Source organism: Sparus aurata, chromosome 24 (assembly GCF_900880675.1).
Source record: "Sparus aurata chromosome 24, fSpaAur1.1, whole genome shotgun sequence".
In the NCBI taxonomy this organism is placed as follows: Eukaryota; Metazoa; Chordata; class Actinopteri; order Spariformes; family Sparidae; genus Sparus; species Sparus aurata.
The window spans coordinates 968209-983299 of NC_044210.1; the positions used below are offsets into that span (position 1 = coordinate 968209).

The following is a 15091-nucleotide window of genomic DNA, read 5'->3' on the forward strand; positions in this document are numbered from 1 at the left end:
GAACGTTTCTCACTGGAAGAGTTTCAGGGGTACCGATTATACTGGAGCACCAACTAACGTTCATGACTTCAGACAACAACAATGAACGAAGAAGCAGATGAGACTGCTTTGGTTGGCCCCGTGGATGGGAAATTGTGTTTTTAAAAGCGGATGGATGGCAGCGTAGATAAGAGCATGCTATTGCGGCACTTTATGGCAAAAATTGCACTGATCGGGGCAGCGTTTAGCTCAGTGGGTAACATTAGAGTGCGCGTCCCATGTGCCGAGGCTCTGCAGCGGACCCAGGTTCGACTCCCAGCCTGGGTCTGTTTGCTGCGTGTCACTCCCCCTCTCTCTCTCTCCCTGTTTTCTGTCATATCTTCAGCTGTTCTGTCAATAAAGCCACAAAAGGCCAAAAAAATATTTAAAAAATTGCACTGGTCTGTTGGTCTTGAAAAAACAAAAACAATATTTTGTTGCTTAAGCTTCTGTATTCAGTCATTATTCAATGGTATACTAAAAATCCATGTGAAAAAAATTGCTTCTCACTGTTCTCAGGTCAAATATTTATATGCGATTAAAATGCGATTAATTTCGATTAATTACAAAGCCTCTGATTAATTCGATTAATTTTTAATATTATATATATATATGTATATATATATATATATATATATATATATATATATATATATATATATATATATATATAATTTTTAATATTTTTAATATTATATATATATATATATATATATATATATATATATATATACCGTATTGACCCGAATATAGGACGAGGTTTTTTTCGATGTAAATTATGTGGAAAAAGTGGGGTCGTCTTATAATCGGGGTCTAACCGTTGACACATGCTGATAGTTGTCTGGGTCGCTACACGACCGCAACAGCAGAGGGCGCCAGCTTATTGTAGAGACGTCACTGACACTGTGGCTGGGGTTATCTGTCAATCACAGCGGAGAAGAAGTGACAGGAGATGAAAAATGGAGAGACGCGGTGATTTTACGGAGCAAAGTGGATCAAAAGTGGGGCAAGTTAACAAACATCTGAGGCGGAGCTATGATGCTGATTTTAAGATAATGGTGATCAATGAAGCGGAGGCGCCAAACAACTGTCAGCCAGCCAAGAAATATGGAGTTATGGAGTGTAACGTCCGAAGATGGCTGGTCCAAAAAGATCGTCTGAAAACGCTAACAGAAAGAGAAAAGCTTATGGTGGTCCTCTAAGCGGCCGCTTCCAAGAGACTGACAGGAGGGTATGTGAGTTTGTTACTGAGAGACGAATTTTGGTTATCAGAGTCTTTTTCTGAAGATAAGTCTAGAAAAGAGGGGTCGTCTTATAATCAGGGTCGTCCTATATTCGGGTCAATACGGTATATATATATATATATATATATATATATATATATATATATATATATATATATATATATACACACACACACACACACACACACACACACACACACAGTACATGGACCTTTGAGTCATTGAAAAAAATCTTTGTGGCCCTTTAAGATTTGTATTTGAGTAGCCCTGTTCTAGACTGATCAATTGATACTAAAGTGTGTTAAGTATATTCACGTACTCTCAACTGGGTCTTTTAGATTCCTCCTATGGAGGGTGAGAATCGTCTGGCTCAAGTTAATACACCACCTGTGACGACCCATTTGATGGAGAGCGGCCAAGAGGTTGTGTCTGTGACTGGGGAAGCCCATATGTGGTCAAATACACAAAGAAATTGTATGTCATGGCAGTCTTGAGTTCCAATGATTTCTACAACTGTCATTTTTCTACTTGTCAGTCACAAAAAACAGTCATGTTCAGTTTGGCTCAGTATAGGTCTTCTGAAAATATGACCGAATCTGCTGGCTCAAAAATATATATACAGTTATTCTAATATTTAGTTAAATGTCTCTTGACCATTTTTACTTCAATTGGGTGCTTTTGATAGCAGCTGACAAGCTTTTCCTCATGACAGAATTGGTGCAGGTAGCTGTTCTGTCTGTAGCGAAGGACAACGAAGCTAATGTAAATATGGCGCCTGCTTTGGTAGTTGATTCTTATTCAAATGTATAGGAACTGAAACTGCGCTGTATGTTTCACCATCACCACCATTCACCACCACTATTCATATGCTTGTCTTAGAGGCCTAACAGGTGTGTTTGTATGTTCTGTATGGAGGAAAGCTGTAGTTAGCTAGTTAGAATGAGCACCAGAGTGGAAATTTTGTCATTCTAGGGGCAAGGCCATTTGGCCTTCACTTTTTTTCTTTTTTTAGGGGCACTAAGGCCACATGACAGGGCACAAAGGCCTTTGAGTAAAATTTGATGATTTACCTTTCAGAATGATACCATAACATCCTAATTTATAGTAAGACATGGATTAAGATATTGAATATTTCTCCAAATAGAAATTCCCCCAGATTATGCCAAAGCACATTTTTCCAAATAACCAGAATAACCAGCAGGAGACCACTGGTGTGTGGAGTGATTTTGGTGACACTATACTGAATAATGGTGAAATCCTTGAATATTCTTTGTAGTATCTCTTTTCGGTGTTGCACTTTGTACGGTCCCTGCTCCCTTGTCTCACAGACGGCTGACCACAGAGACCAGTGTTAATGTCCGGCCCGGAGGAGCGCTCGTTTTGATGAAAATACGGGTGTAGCTCGTTGTCAACCTTACTACCCTAGTTAGGAGTCGTCTTTAGTGTTTTGCGTATCAGTTATTGATCCGGGAGGTTCGAATCTGTTTCCAACTTTACCGAACTAAATCCTACCACATAAGTCAGTTACGTATCATATCTGAGCTCGAAGTGTCCTTCTTCCGCTTTGAGATGCTGCTGCTGTTTGAGAGGCTTTCACATTAGATCATCGTGATGATGAGACTCCACCTGCGCGAACCGCAAACTCACTGAAGTTACTGTGAGTGACTACTGTGCACTCAGGTGGCTGTAATTCAAGGCAAGAACACTACGCCAGGGGCACAAAGGCCACTGTGGCCGTACAATGATTTTTTTTCACGGGGCATCGAGGCCAAAGAGTTGGGCCATGGCCGCAGTGGTCGCCGTGAAATTCCCACCCTGCTGAGCATTGTAAAAATGTTTTATAGAATTGTTAAATATTTTACATATAAATTGAAATAATGTGTTCACTGCAGTTTATGTAATAAAATAAGTTCTTTCATGGAGTGCACATTTGTATTATTAGACTTTTATCTTCTAATATAAATGTATTTTTAATCCCCCCCTTTAGTTTGTTGAAGGCTGTACTGTATGTTTCACCATCACCACCAACCAAATTCCCTGTTGCATGAGCTCTTCAGTCCGTTGAGATAGAGCCAGAGAGATTGGGTTACACATTCTGGGTTGGGCATGCTATATTCTAGTGCTGTGAGTGGTACTGAAGCGAAATTAGAGCGTGATGGAGCAGTGAAGTAATCTGCTCTCTGCTCTTTTGATTGTACAGCAGTATCACAGAGTGGAGGTTCGTGACTCAAATGATATTAGGTTGACTACATACACTAGCTTGTAGAAAGGTCTTCATTTTGTCTTGGAATTACAATATCATTAAGTGATAGGACGTGCCACCAAATCCGTTTCTCATTTGAACTTTCTTAGAAACATCAGTGATACCAAAGATCTGTTTCAGTTTCACATTTCATTCAATTGTGTGTCGCCCATTGGTTGCAATGTGACATGTGTATGCACTCACCATTTTGCCAACAATAATAATCTTGGGCCCAAGCTGTTTGTGGATGGCAAATATATGGATCAGACGTAATGTGAAGACCATAAAATCTATGGCCATCACAGCTCGGCCAAACTCATATGACTGGGGAAACATTCTGTAAAACAAAATTGTGCATTCAATCACCAGTGATATGTGATACAATTAATTAATCTACATCATGAACATAAGTAAGTAAGAAAAAAAACAGAAGAGAAACTACTGAATTTTGTTTTGAGGACTGGCCCCAGAGATGCCTTTGCAACCTCTGGGGCCATGATCAGTGCAGATCCTCCTGTCACTGTGTCAGAAGAGTCACCTGCAGCAGAGAGCCAAAGTGAAGAGAGTGATGGCTGTGAGGTCGCACTTGTTCCACACATCCTGGATGTAGTTCCTCATCCTCTGAAGCACAAAGGTGCTGCCCACGAAGAAGGTCTGTTACCCAGAAAGAGAGAGAAATAAGAGTCATGATTTATGTGGGTGGATCTGTGCAGTGTACAGTTAGTCTATGTCAATCAGGGAAATATGTATTTTTCGTACTTTTGAAACTAAATAGCATTCAGACTGAAAATAGTACTGCTACAAAAAGGGCTGGTGGGGTTTGTTGCCTCAGAGACCACAGAGAACATAACATTCAATCCATGAACCTAAAGGTTTATCACATACCAGAACCAGGTACACAACATAACTACACTTTTTACGTTACAAAGTTATCTACAAGCAATGTAGGCTGATTTGTGCATTGCTTCAGGAAGTTATGTTGTATTGTCAACACTAGGCCTTGTTGAAATGAATGAGGGGGATTTGTTTTTTGCCGTTTATGAAGCAGTACTAATGTCAGTCTGAAAACGGCAGGTATGGCCACATTAGTCCCAAAAAGGATGCGATATCACATTTACAGTGTTTAATATGTCAATCTATGATGCTGCAACTGGATATTGCAAACAGTGTATGAGAGAGATGTTGCAATTAGTAGTCTCCCTGTGTAGTATGGTGCAATATAAAGTGACGGCATTGCACAAAAACATCAGTTTTCCATTTAGTGTCTGGTGCTATTGAGACCATGTCGTTAGCCTTTAGTTCTACTTCTGAAGCAGGGGGCTATAGTTGGAACATGGTTGGTCAGACTGTTTGAAATGCCTCAACATTCCAACCAGTTTGTTTCCATCTTTGTTCCATCACTATTGCTGACTGTGCACCTGAAGCACAAATGTTCTTGCTGTCTTAAAGTGAAACTCTCGCCAAAATGTAACCAAGGCTTTATTTGTGATTGAATATGAGTCAAACCTTCGGGTGAATGCACAATTATGACGAAAGAGGCACTTTTAAGATTTACCGTAGTTGATTTAATTTTGAACGGGAGTGACCGTGCGCCGAAGATGCAGCAGCTAACATGAGTAGTTCAAAAACCTTCTTTTTCATAAACTCTGTGTACACAAACAATGCTCTCAATGCTCATGTTCAAGGGTAGAGACCCTGGTGATGCTACGAGCAAAGTTTCATGTTGTGTCAAGCCTTCTTAGTGTTTTAAAAATAGTGATTTTGATGCCATCGTATCCTGCCCCTAGCACTCCCGTTCAAAATTAACGTGCCGGAAAACAAAACTACAGTAAATCTTAAAAGTGCCTCTGTCACAGGGGTAAGGTAATTTTATTGTGTATTTTAAACTCCCAGTTTTTTTAACTTGTAATATGTCTGCTTTTTAGCGTGTATTTTTAAATGTGTGTTTTTATTGCATGTCGTGTACACTGGGAGTGTGTGTGTTTTTATTTTGCAAAACCTTATTCTAGTTGTGACACTCCCAAATCTAATCACCACACCTGAGAGAGATTGGCGAAACTTTAAAAAGGACTTAAAGAAGGAGGAAGACGGAAAACAAGGGGGAGAGGAGAAACGAACGCAGAGATGGCGTGACAAGAGGGTGTGGCGGCACCGGGGATGGCGGTGCCATAACACCAACGGCACCAGGACACCAAGAGGCGGGGGCCTGGAATGGTGAGCATCGGGAATGCCGAGGACGGCAGATGCCGTGGCACCGAGGGCGCCGGAAATGCCGAGGACGGCGAGCGCCATGGCACCGAGGACGGCGGACGCTGTGGCACCGAGGGCGCCGGGAAGGCCGAGGACGGCGGGCGCCGTGGCACCGAGGACGTCGGGGTGGTGGGTGCTGGCCTGGAGGTTACGGACCGAACCGAGGACGTGTTGGCGCCCCTTCCCCGGTGACAGAGACAATCCCGGCGGCGGCTGTCCGCCCGCAGATAAGACTTTGAACTGTTTTATTGGACTTTTATCGCCCCTTAGGTTTTAGCTCCTTCATTTTAACTTTCCAGTGCCCCTTTTACTAGCTCCCACGTCTTATCGTTTTTATGGACTTTCACCTGTGATTTTAACCTGATTTTATTCAGTGAATAAATATTAGTGTGCATCCTGTTGACATATTGTGGTTTCTTGGTTTTAACAACTGCTCTTCCGCCTGATTTTAAATGTAATCAATTTTAACTAAACACCTTTTGTAAAATACATCATTTTAACGTTTTACACACCATATACTCCTGCGTTACACCTCTTTCATCATAATTATGCATTTACCCGAAAGTTTGACTCATATTCAATCACAAATAAAGCCTTGGTTGCATTTTGGCGAGACTTTCACTTTAAAGAGAGAATTTCAATTTCAAAACCTACCATTTAGATAATGTCATTGTAAATCATTACTTGTACAGTTTGGACCACATTATAAATGTTGCATAATAATATGTGGGATATGTCTTAACTACCAACCTGTCGAATCTCTTCACATACTAAGGTGAAAACCCAAAAGTAAAGCACAAACTCCAGCGTGGTGGGGCCTTTAGGGGGCGGGGGCTTGAAGTCCACCAACAGAACATAGGCAAACAGGCAGAGGAAGAGGAAGTACATGAGTACATTGCCAAGGAATGAGGTGACAGGGGCGAACCAGAACTGTCTCCAACGGGATACGATAAATGGTCTCTTGGAGTTGGATGGCAAAGAGTCTGTAGAGAAGTAAAAGAGTTCAATTGTAAAGACTCAAAGATGCGAGCAGCCTGTCAACCTTAACAATATTTTAGCAGTAGTTTTAATTCTGTTTCCTCTGAAGTTTCCTCCTCTGTATTGCTGCAGTGACAACATTCTCTACATGGAGCTTTGCATTACAATGGGGTCATGGTACTGTTGAATATAAAGAGGACGCAGGATGAGACGTTTTGCACTTAACTCTGTTTACTTTCGATCAAAACGAAACTTAAAACTTAAGACAACAACAGCTGCATACTACAAATCCAGCGAGGCATTACCAAATGAACACTGCTTCATTCGTCCTGAACGGACATAACATTTTCCCCTCTCTGGGGGGATTCAAACATGAAAGGTAGACACAAAGTCCTTCAGGTGATCGGGCCGTGCCCTAGCACGGACTGGCCATGGAGAACACACAGCTGCAGGTGGGGCAAACAGTGGCGTGGGGGCCGGGGCGGCACCGATGGTGATGGGGGCATTGGGTGTGACGACGTGGGAGTATCTTTAGACTGTGCGTCTGATCGAGGTATGGAGTCCTCCTGCTCCGCTCTGGGTGGCCTCATGTCCCCACTGCTCCGAGTTGACATTGCAGGAGGTGCTGGCACCTTCTGAAAGCAGCTACCGTGCCAGCGGGTGCCGTCATCAAGGAGGTACGTGGCCAGGCCCAGTCGGCGAGCCACTTTCTGTGGAGTAGACCAAAATGATGCCATCTTGTACTCCCTGTGCGGTCGGCGAGCTCTGACCCAGTCTGTCACCGCGATATCAGGCACCCTGACCCTCTTTTTCTTGTCAAACCACTGTTTCATCTGCTTCTGACGCCGGGTGACTGAGGCTTTGACTGGTGTGAGTGTGTTCTGGGCTGCGATGGGGCAGAGCCTGTCCAGTGGTAGGTTTAACTCCCTACCCAGCATGAGTGAGGCTGGGGAGACCCCGTGGTCGAATGCTGGGTAGCACGGTGGTGCAGCAGTGACAGACGTATGGCTTGTTTAAATGAACAGCCTTGGGCCTGATGTGCTCTGATGCCATTTTTTAGGGATTGATGGGAGCATTCCACCCCACCGTTTGCCTGCGGGTGATACAGGGATGTGCGGATGTGTTGAATCCCCCTGTTCTCCAGGTATGAAGTGAACTCCATAGATATAAACTGTGGGCCATTGTCAGTGGTAATGGTCTGTGGAAGGCCCCAGCGAGAGAAGAGGTGGTTGGAGGCTGGTTTTGCCACTCACAAGGCATGCTGGCCAGTCTTTCACAAGGGCCTCAATGTCTTTGTCTATGCCTGGCCACCACACCAGGTCGCGGCATCTCTGTTTAAGCATCACTATGCCCAGGTGACCCTCATGCGCCATGGCCAGCACACGGGCGTGAAGGGCCCCCGGAATCACGGTGCAAAGCCCATGTGCCACACATGTGTCATTCCAACACGAGAGCTCCTGCTTGACACGGGAAAAGGCTAAATGCTCCTCTGGCAATTCCCTTGGCCATCCCTGACAAATGTAGGTGCAGAGCTGGGAGATGACTGGATCCTGCTCTGAGGCTTCTGTCAGGTCCTGCAGAGTGACCATGGACTCGAGCGGAGTGTGTAGCATGTGAATAATCTCACTTTCGATGTGGTTGACGCTGGTGGGCGGGGCCTGGGCAGGAACTGAACGAGAGAGGAGGTCTGTGACAACATTATCACGGCCAGGGGTAAACTGCAGAGTGTAATTGTACTGGCAGAGGCGGTCATACCAACGATGCAGTCTCAGCGGCTTATGACCGGTGCCGGTAGGGGAGAGCAGAGATGTCAAGGCCTGGTGGTCTGTTCTCAGCATAAACTGGCGGCCATAAAGGTAAAGGTGCCATCTCTCACAAGCCCACATACAGGCGAGTGCCTCCCGCTCCCCAACTGAGTATCATTGTTCGGTTTGGTTCAGAGCCTGGGAGGCGAAAGCAACAGGCCCCTCCACGCCGTTCTTTATTTGTGATAGCACAGCCCCTATTGCCATGGCCGAGGCGTCACAGGTAACCAGGGTGTGACTGGATATGTCAAAATGTGCCAGCACAGGAGGTGAGGTAAGTTGGGCCTTGAGAGTTTGCACTGCCTCTGTGCATTCTGGAGACCAGACCCATGGCTCATCTCTCCAAAGCAGCTGACACAGTGGGGCTGTTATGGCTGAATACTGAGGCATGAACTTCATGTAGTATTTCGTCATGCCCAGGAATGAAGCGAGCTGGGCAGCCGAGGTCGGTTCGGGAACGGAGAGGATGGCCTCCACATTGGACTGAAGGGGAGAGATGCCCTCAGTGGAAAGTCAGAAGCCTACATATTCGATAGCCGGCACTGAAAAAACACATTTGCTGCCATTGAGGGTTAGTCCGTGCTTGGCCAGGGCTGCGAATACACTTTGCAGGCGGCCGTCATGGATAGCAGTAGTAGCACCATGTACCACCAGATCATCAAGGTAAATGACAACACCTGGTATACCTGCCAGCACTGAGGTCATGACCTTTTGAAAGCAGGAGGGGGCGGAGCTAAGGCAAAACGGCATCCTCGTGTAGCGGAAAACACCGAGGTGTGTGATGAAGGCCGTCAGGTTTCTGCTTTCGGGGTGGAGGGGCACCTGGAGATAGCCCTCTCTGAGATCCAGTTTTGAAAAGATGGTGGAGCCGTGAAATTGTGCCGTGAGCTCCTCAGACGTGGGTAGCAGGTCTCTGTCCGGGATGACTGCTCTGTTCACTGCGCGGAGGTCCACACATACACGCAGAGCCCCTGATTTCTTTCTGACAACAACCAAATTTGAAATCCATGGTGATGCATCAACCAGCTCGATGATACCAGCATCCAGCAGCCGCTGCAGCTCAACAGACACTCAATCCCTCAGGGCCAGTGGAATACAGCGCAGTGGCTGGACAACCGGGGTCACGGAGGGGTCAATGAGGGGTTGATGGGTGAAGCAGACAGACTAGCGCTTCAAACAGTGATGCCCACTTCTGATGCGGTCCGGCAGCGACAGTCATTATGGCAGCCCCCCCTGTGTCGCTGAGTGAAAATCCCAATGCCATGAACAAATCCAGTCGCATTAAATTCGCCCCTCGACGGGCCACACTGAAGACAAAGGAGGGCAAGACTCTAGTGCCAAGGCTAACAGACACTGTAATGGACCCCACCAGGTCAATTTTTGAGTCACCATACCCATGTAGGATAGCAGTGGGTGTGGACAGTGGACGGGAATGGAAGAACTTATGGCAGATTATGGTGGGTGAACAACGGGGGGTGTGTCCATCCGATCTGGAGGGGGCAGAGCGGCACATTTTTGCAAAGTGATTTTTTTTTCCACAGTTGCGACAGTTTTGGTCATTAGCTGGACAGTTCTGGGCTCTGGTGGCATGTGTGCTTGATCCACAGTTACCGCAGGAAAGCTGCCTTTGACGCTGACGCAGCCCTTGTTGTCTTGTGAGATGCATGACTGGGTCGGGGGCTGTGTCTGGTACCTCCAAACTTGCACTAGATGACTGCTGCTGCTGCTCATGTGACGGTGCCCCTATTTGTGCTGCTTGACTTACTGATGAATCTGTCCGTGTTAATTTTGCTGCATATTCAGCTGCACTTTCAATTTGGAATGCAATGGCAACAGCCCTAGTCAGTGTTAGATCATCTGATTCAAGTAGCAGCGTCTCCCTAATTTTAGGAAATGTAGTGTGCTCAATCAGTTGATCACGTATCATCTCCTCTGTCAATGCGCCAAATTTACAATGGCTGGCTAAACCTCTCAGGTTGGAGACGTATTGATGGACGGACTCACCAGGGAGTTGATGTCTTTGCCTGAACACAAACCGTCTCAATAAAACACTCTGTGGGGCAGCAAACTGGTCTTTTAAAAGTTTCACTGTCCCTGCATAGTCTGTATTTGTCCCGTCGCTGATTAGCGTTTCCAGCACGCGTTTTCCCTTCCCTTAACTCTGTTTACTTTCGATCAAAATGAAACTTAAAACTTCAGACAACAGCTGCATACTACACATGCAGCAAGGCATTACCAAATGAACACTGACTCATTCGTCCTGAACGGACATAACTGGTACCATGGTTTTCTTGAATGTTTCTGTTTAATTTTTTTTTAAATACCTTTTTGTTGGTTTCAGTACTTCATTCCCTGTTGTTCATCCTGCTGTTTTGATTGCTGATTTCTTTCACCTGTTTCTTATTAGCCTTTTTCTATACTATTTAAGTCTGTCTGTGTTTCTCCCTCACTTGTTCCTTATGTTTAGTTTTCTGATTGTTTTTGGATCTTGGCCTTGCTCTACTTGCCTCACAATTCAGTAAGCTTGTTGTACATTGACTCTTTGTTGTTAAATCATTTGAAATGCTCTCGTTTCGCCTCTGTAGTCTACATTTCTTGTAACTGTAACAGTAGGTCATGTTCACAGTACTGAAGGAAGGAACTGTTTCCAACATTTTGCTAACTTTTCTTTGCTTTGACAGTTCTTACTTACTGCAAGGAAGTGGTACATAAAAGAGTAGCCACTAAGCTCAACTAGTAATAGCTGAATAGTGATCAAAACCCACCTCTCATCTTTTCTTTTAGAGCCCTGAACTCTTCAGCTTCTTCTTCACTGTGACCCCAAACAAAGAATCAGGAATGTTTGTTAAAACTGAGAGGGAAAACCATAAGAAAACCATAAATTATGTTTGTATATTTGTATAAAATTAAAGTCATATTTTTATAATTATATTTGTATTTACTTTTGGATAATGTCAGCAAGTGAGAAGACAGTGGCATCATTCCCATCCAGACTTTCAGTGTCTCTGTAGGGTTGGACATCCAAAGACCTGACCTCCTCCTCCTGTTCCCTGTAACATGAACACAAACAACCACCATCTTTAATCATAGCAGTAACTACTCCTTATATGTAAGATATACATATCTTATACGCTGTTACTGTGATTATCATACATCATTACATTGGCAGCTGTAAACACTCATTAAAAGAATTCTAAAAACACATCCTGTGGTTTGGTGCCGACCTGTACACTGAACATAAGGAGTAGTTAAAGTTTATAATAATCAGAGAACATTACAGACATGGCCCTCATTTATCAAACGAACGTACGGCAGAAACTGTACGTACGACCATTTCCACGCACACTTCGGCATTTATCAATTTGGACGTGAGTGGAAGCTACGATCAGATCTCACGTCAGGTCTGAGCTCGTGTACGCAAATCTGAGTCTGTGGATTTGCGTTGCAGCACAGCAAAATGTGGCTGAGTCTGAAAATAATTATTAAACAAACCTCAGCTGTCATTAAGCATAAGCAGTCACATATTTAGAACAGATCAAAATGGATTCTTAAAACAAATAAAACAAAATTTAAAAAATGTAATTAAAAAAAAAGCCCACGTTTTTACTGATACCACTTTTTTGTAAAATAAAATATGACAACTAATTAACGGAATACCGAATAGCCCCGCTGGCAAACCCTGCTACAGAGCAGGAACGCAGATTCAATAGTGTGCGCACAGGGGTACCAATGGAGCTGTTTCGGGTTGCTGAAGGGCAGGTGGCTCCGTCTCGGACCAGCAGGGGGAACGCTGCTGTATACCCCAGAGAAAGTGTGCGATATTATTTTTGCCTGTTCAGTTTTGCACAGCATTGCATTAGTGAACGGACTGCCTTTGATGTGCCGCCGCTGCTAGGATGCCGATCTCCATCTCGGAAAAGTTTCTCTTCTTGCCAGTGTTTCTTCTCTCCATGTTCGACCTCAGTGGGTGAGGCCTCCGAACCAGGAATATTTAAGGGCGTAACATGTTAATGACGATCGAATTCAGCTGCCGAATTTATCAAGATCCGATCATTCGTACGCTGGAATTGGTCAGATACGAATGTTTCATAAATCACACGTGTGTCCTGTCGTAAGACCAATTCTGCGCTCAAATCTGCACCTGTTTTTACGCAAGATTAATAAATGAGGGCCACTGTTTTCGATACCTAACTCTTTCTTAAATATATTCGTACATGTGTGAATATGTAAATGAGAGACATCAACTTATAGCACTTTGTTGAAGGAGCTTTATAAAATTTACTCCATTGACTTGTATTAGTTCACAGGGCTGAGCTGCTGCCTCCAATATGGCGGTGACGTTGACGTATCGCATTGGGCCAACCCGCTCAATGAGGCATTTCCAGATGTAAACCCAATAAACAAGTCCAAAAAACCAGGATGGAATCATACTGCAAACACACACACTCACAAGCCAAATTACACAATAATAACACAGCATAACACAATAATAACACAACATTTACCTGAAGCTCAAAAGGTCTGTGTAGAGGAGGGGGGGCAAAAAGAAGGTTAGCACCAGTTTCCAGACCTCAGTACTCCTCTCCATGTCACCCCACCAGATCTGCGATAGCAACGACTACAACAGACAGCAGTGCCGTTACTACAACAGCTCCCAGACAACGTTACCCTCACTGATGATGCATAAAGAATTTGAATAAATCTCAATTTGTTATAGCCACACTTGGTATGTATACTGTAACTTAAATTTTGACTTTGGTATTCCCAATTCAAACTTAGTAAGCCAATTATTTTGCCGTACTTTAGTCATATATATATATATATATATATATATATATATATATATATATATGTATATGTATGTATGTATGTATGTATATATATATACATATATGTATGTATATGTATATATGTATATGTGTATATATATATATATATATAGTCATATATATATGTAACTATATAACTGTTTGAATGCAAGGAGCACTCAAGTGCAATGAGATGCAGGAAGCTGATAGCAAAGTTCAAGACGTTTATTCTCTCATATTATGTAGTCACTGCAACCAGTAAACTATGGCTTAGAAAACATAACTATAGTATTGACATATTGAAGCAGATTCAAGATTCAGGGAACAGATAACAATAACAAGAGGTGTATACAGTAAAAAGGCTATACAACAGGTGAAGACAATGATTAGGCTTTGTGCCTAATCATATCATATCATATTGGCTGGGAGTTCCTACTGGTGGAAACCTCTCTACTGAGAAATAGAGCAGCAGGGAAGGCTTCCAAGCTGCTGCCAGCAGCAGGATCAGCTGCTTGGACAGCGCCACAGTAGCTAGGATAGTTAATTATACAATATGTGAATGCATATGATAACTAGGGTTGCCACCCATCCCATTAAATACAGAATCGTCCCATATTTTACACTTAAATATTCAGTCCCATATTGACTCAAAACTTCAATTGAACTTTTTGGAGTAGTTTAAAGGCAGCATACTTTTACTCTTAGAAGCTTTAATTTATAGAAACAATAGCGCTGCTAATGATGCTACTGGTCCCAGGTCTGCTGGTGCCTTTTTATCAATCCTACCACAGCCCGTGACTCCATTCAAAGCAGGAGTATGGCTTTCAAATCACACTAAGCACTAATAATTAGAGATGAATTAACAATGCACAGTTGCAGCATATAGAACATCAGAGAAATGATCACTGAGTAAGTGTGTCTGTTCTGGTAATAAGTACAGGCATTTAACTAGTCATGTTTATTGGTGTAAGAGACAGAAAAGTAGAAACTAAATTATGCTCAAAATGTTGACATGACTGATACAATGTTTAACCTCAGGTGGTCTTCTTTAGGTCTAAGTAAATAAGTAAACACACCTATATTCAATATACAATGATGAAACATCACAGGCACAGCATTATTTCCTAATTCACCTAAATAGGTAATTGGTCATGTTTGTAGTCTTATTGTCTTCATGTGATTGGACAAACACATATGGGGAACTCACATCTGACTGTAATGGAAACTTAAATGAACTAAGGACACTCTTCCATGTGGATATTCTTTATATTTACTTTTTGACATAGCAGACACAATCTATTATAGTCAAGATTTGGTGATTTATTTTCCAAATCATAATATGAAATAGGAAACAACAACTAAAGAACGTAACAAGAAACTTTATCAATAAAAGTGTATAATAATTAAATATTTTGTGAACATGCTTGAGAGATACAGATTGGGGAAATTTCCTGATGTAAATGTGGCAGATTATCTAATGAGAAGATGATGATTTGTTATTGTGTCACAATTAAATGTGTGCACTTCTTTACCTAATGGAGAAAATCTGTAGTTGAAATAATTCCAGTTAGATTCTCAACAAATAAGACTTGGGAAAAGACTGACAGTACTTTTGTACTCTTACTCTAATAGTTATTTTGATCACTACTTTTACTTCTACTTGAATAACTGTTCATGAAAAGTAACAGTACTTTTACTTGAGTACAGGTTTTGGCTAGTCCACTCACCTCTGCAGAGGAGCAACAG

General features: G+C 43.0%; 1 protein-coding gene across 2 annotated transcripts in view; it reads right to left on the reverse strand.

The window, feature by feature from the left end:
* trpm4a (transient receptor potential cation channel, subfamily M, member 4a) overlaps positions 1 to 15091 on the reverse strand; it is a 70677-nt gene that overhangs the window by 14360 nt on the left and 41226 nt on the right. For both annotated transcript variants that reach the window (XR_003983031.1, XM_030409968.1), the window contains exons 16-21: positions 13043 to 13155; positions 11480 to 11587; positions 11303 to 11349; positions 6505 to 6737; positions 4043 to 4158; positions 3709 to 3841 (exon numbers count right to left, since the gene is read on the reverse strand). Coding sequence is in view for 1 of the 2 variants with exons in the window: in XM_030409968.1 (XP_030265828.1) it covers positions 3709 to 3841; positions 4043 to 4158; positions 6505 to 6737; positions 11303 to 11349; positions 11480 to 11587; positions 13043 to 13155 (750 nt within the window). In the remaining variant the exon portion in view is untranslated. The remainder of the gene's footprint in view (positions 1 to 3708; positions 3842 to 4042; positions 4159 to 6504; positions 6738 to 11302; positions 11350 to 11479; positions 11588 to 13042; positions 13156 to 15091) is intronic.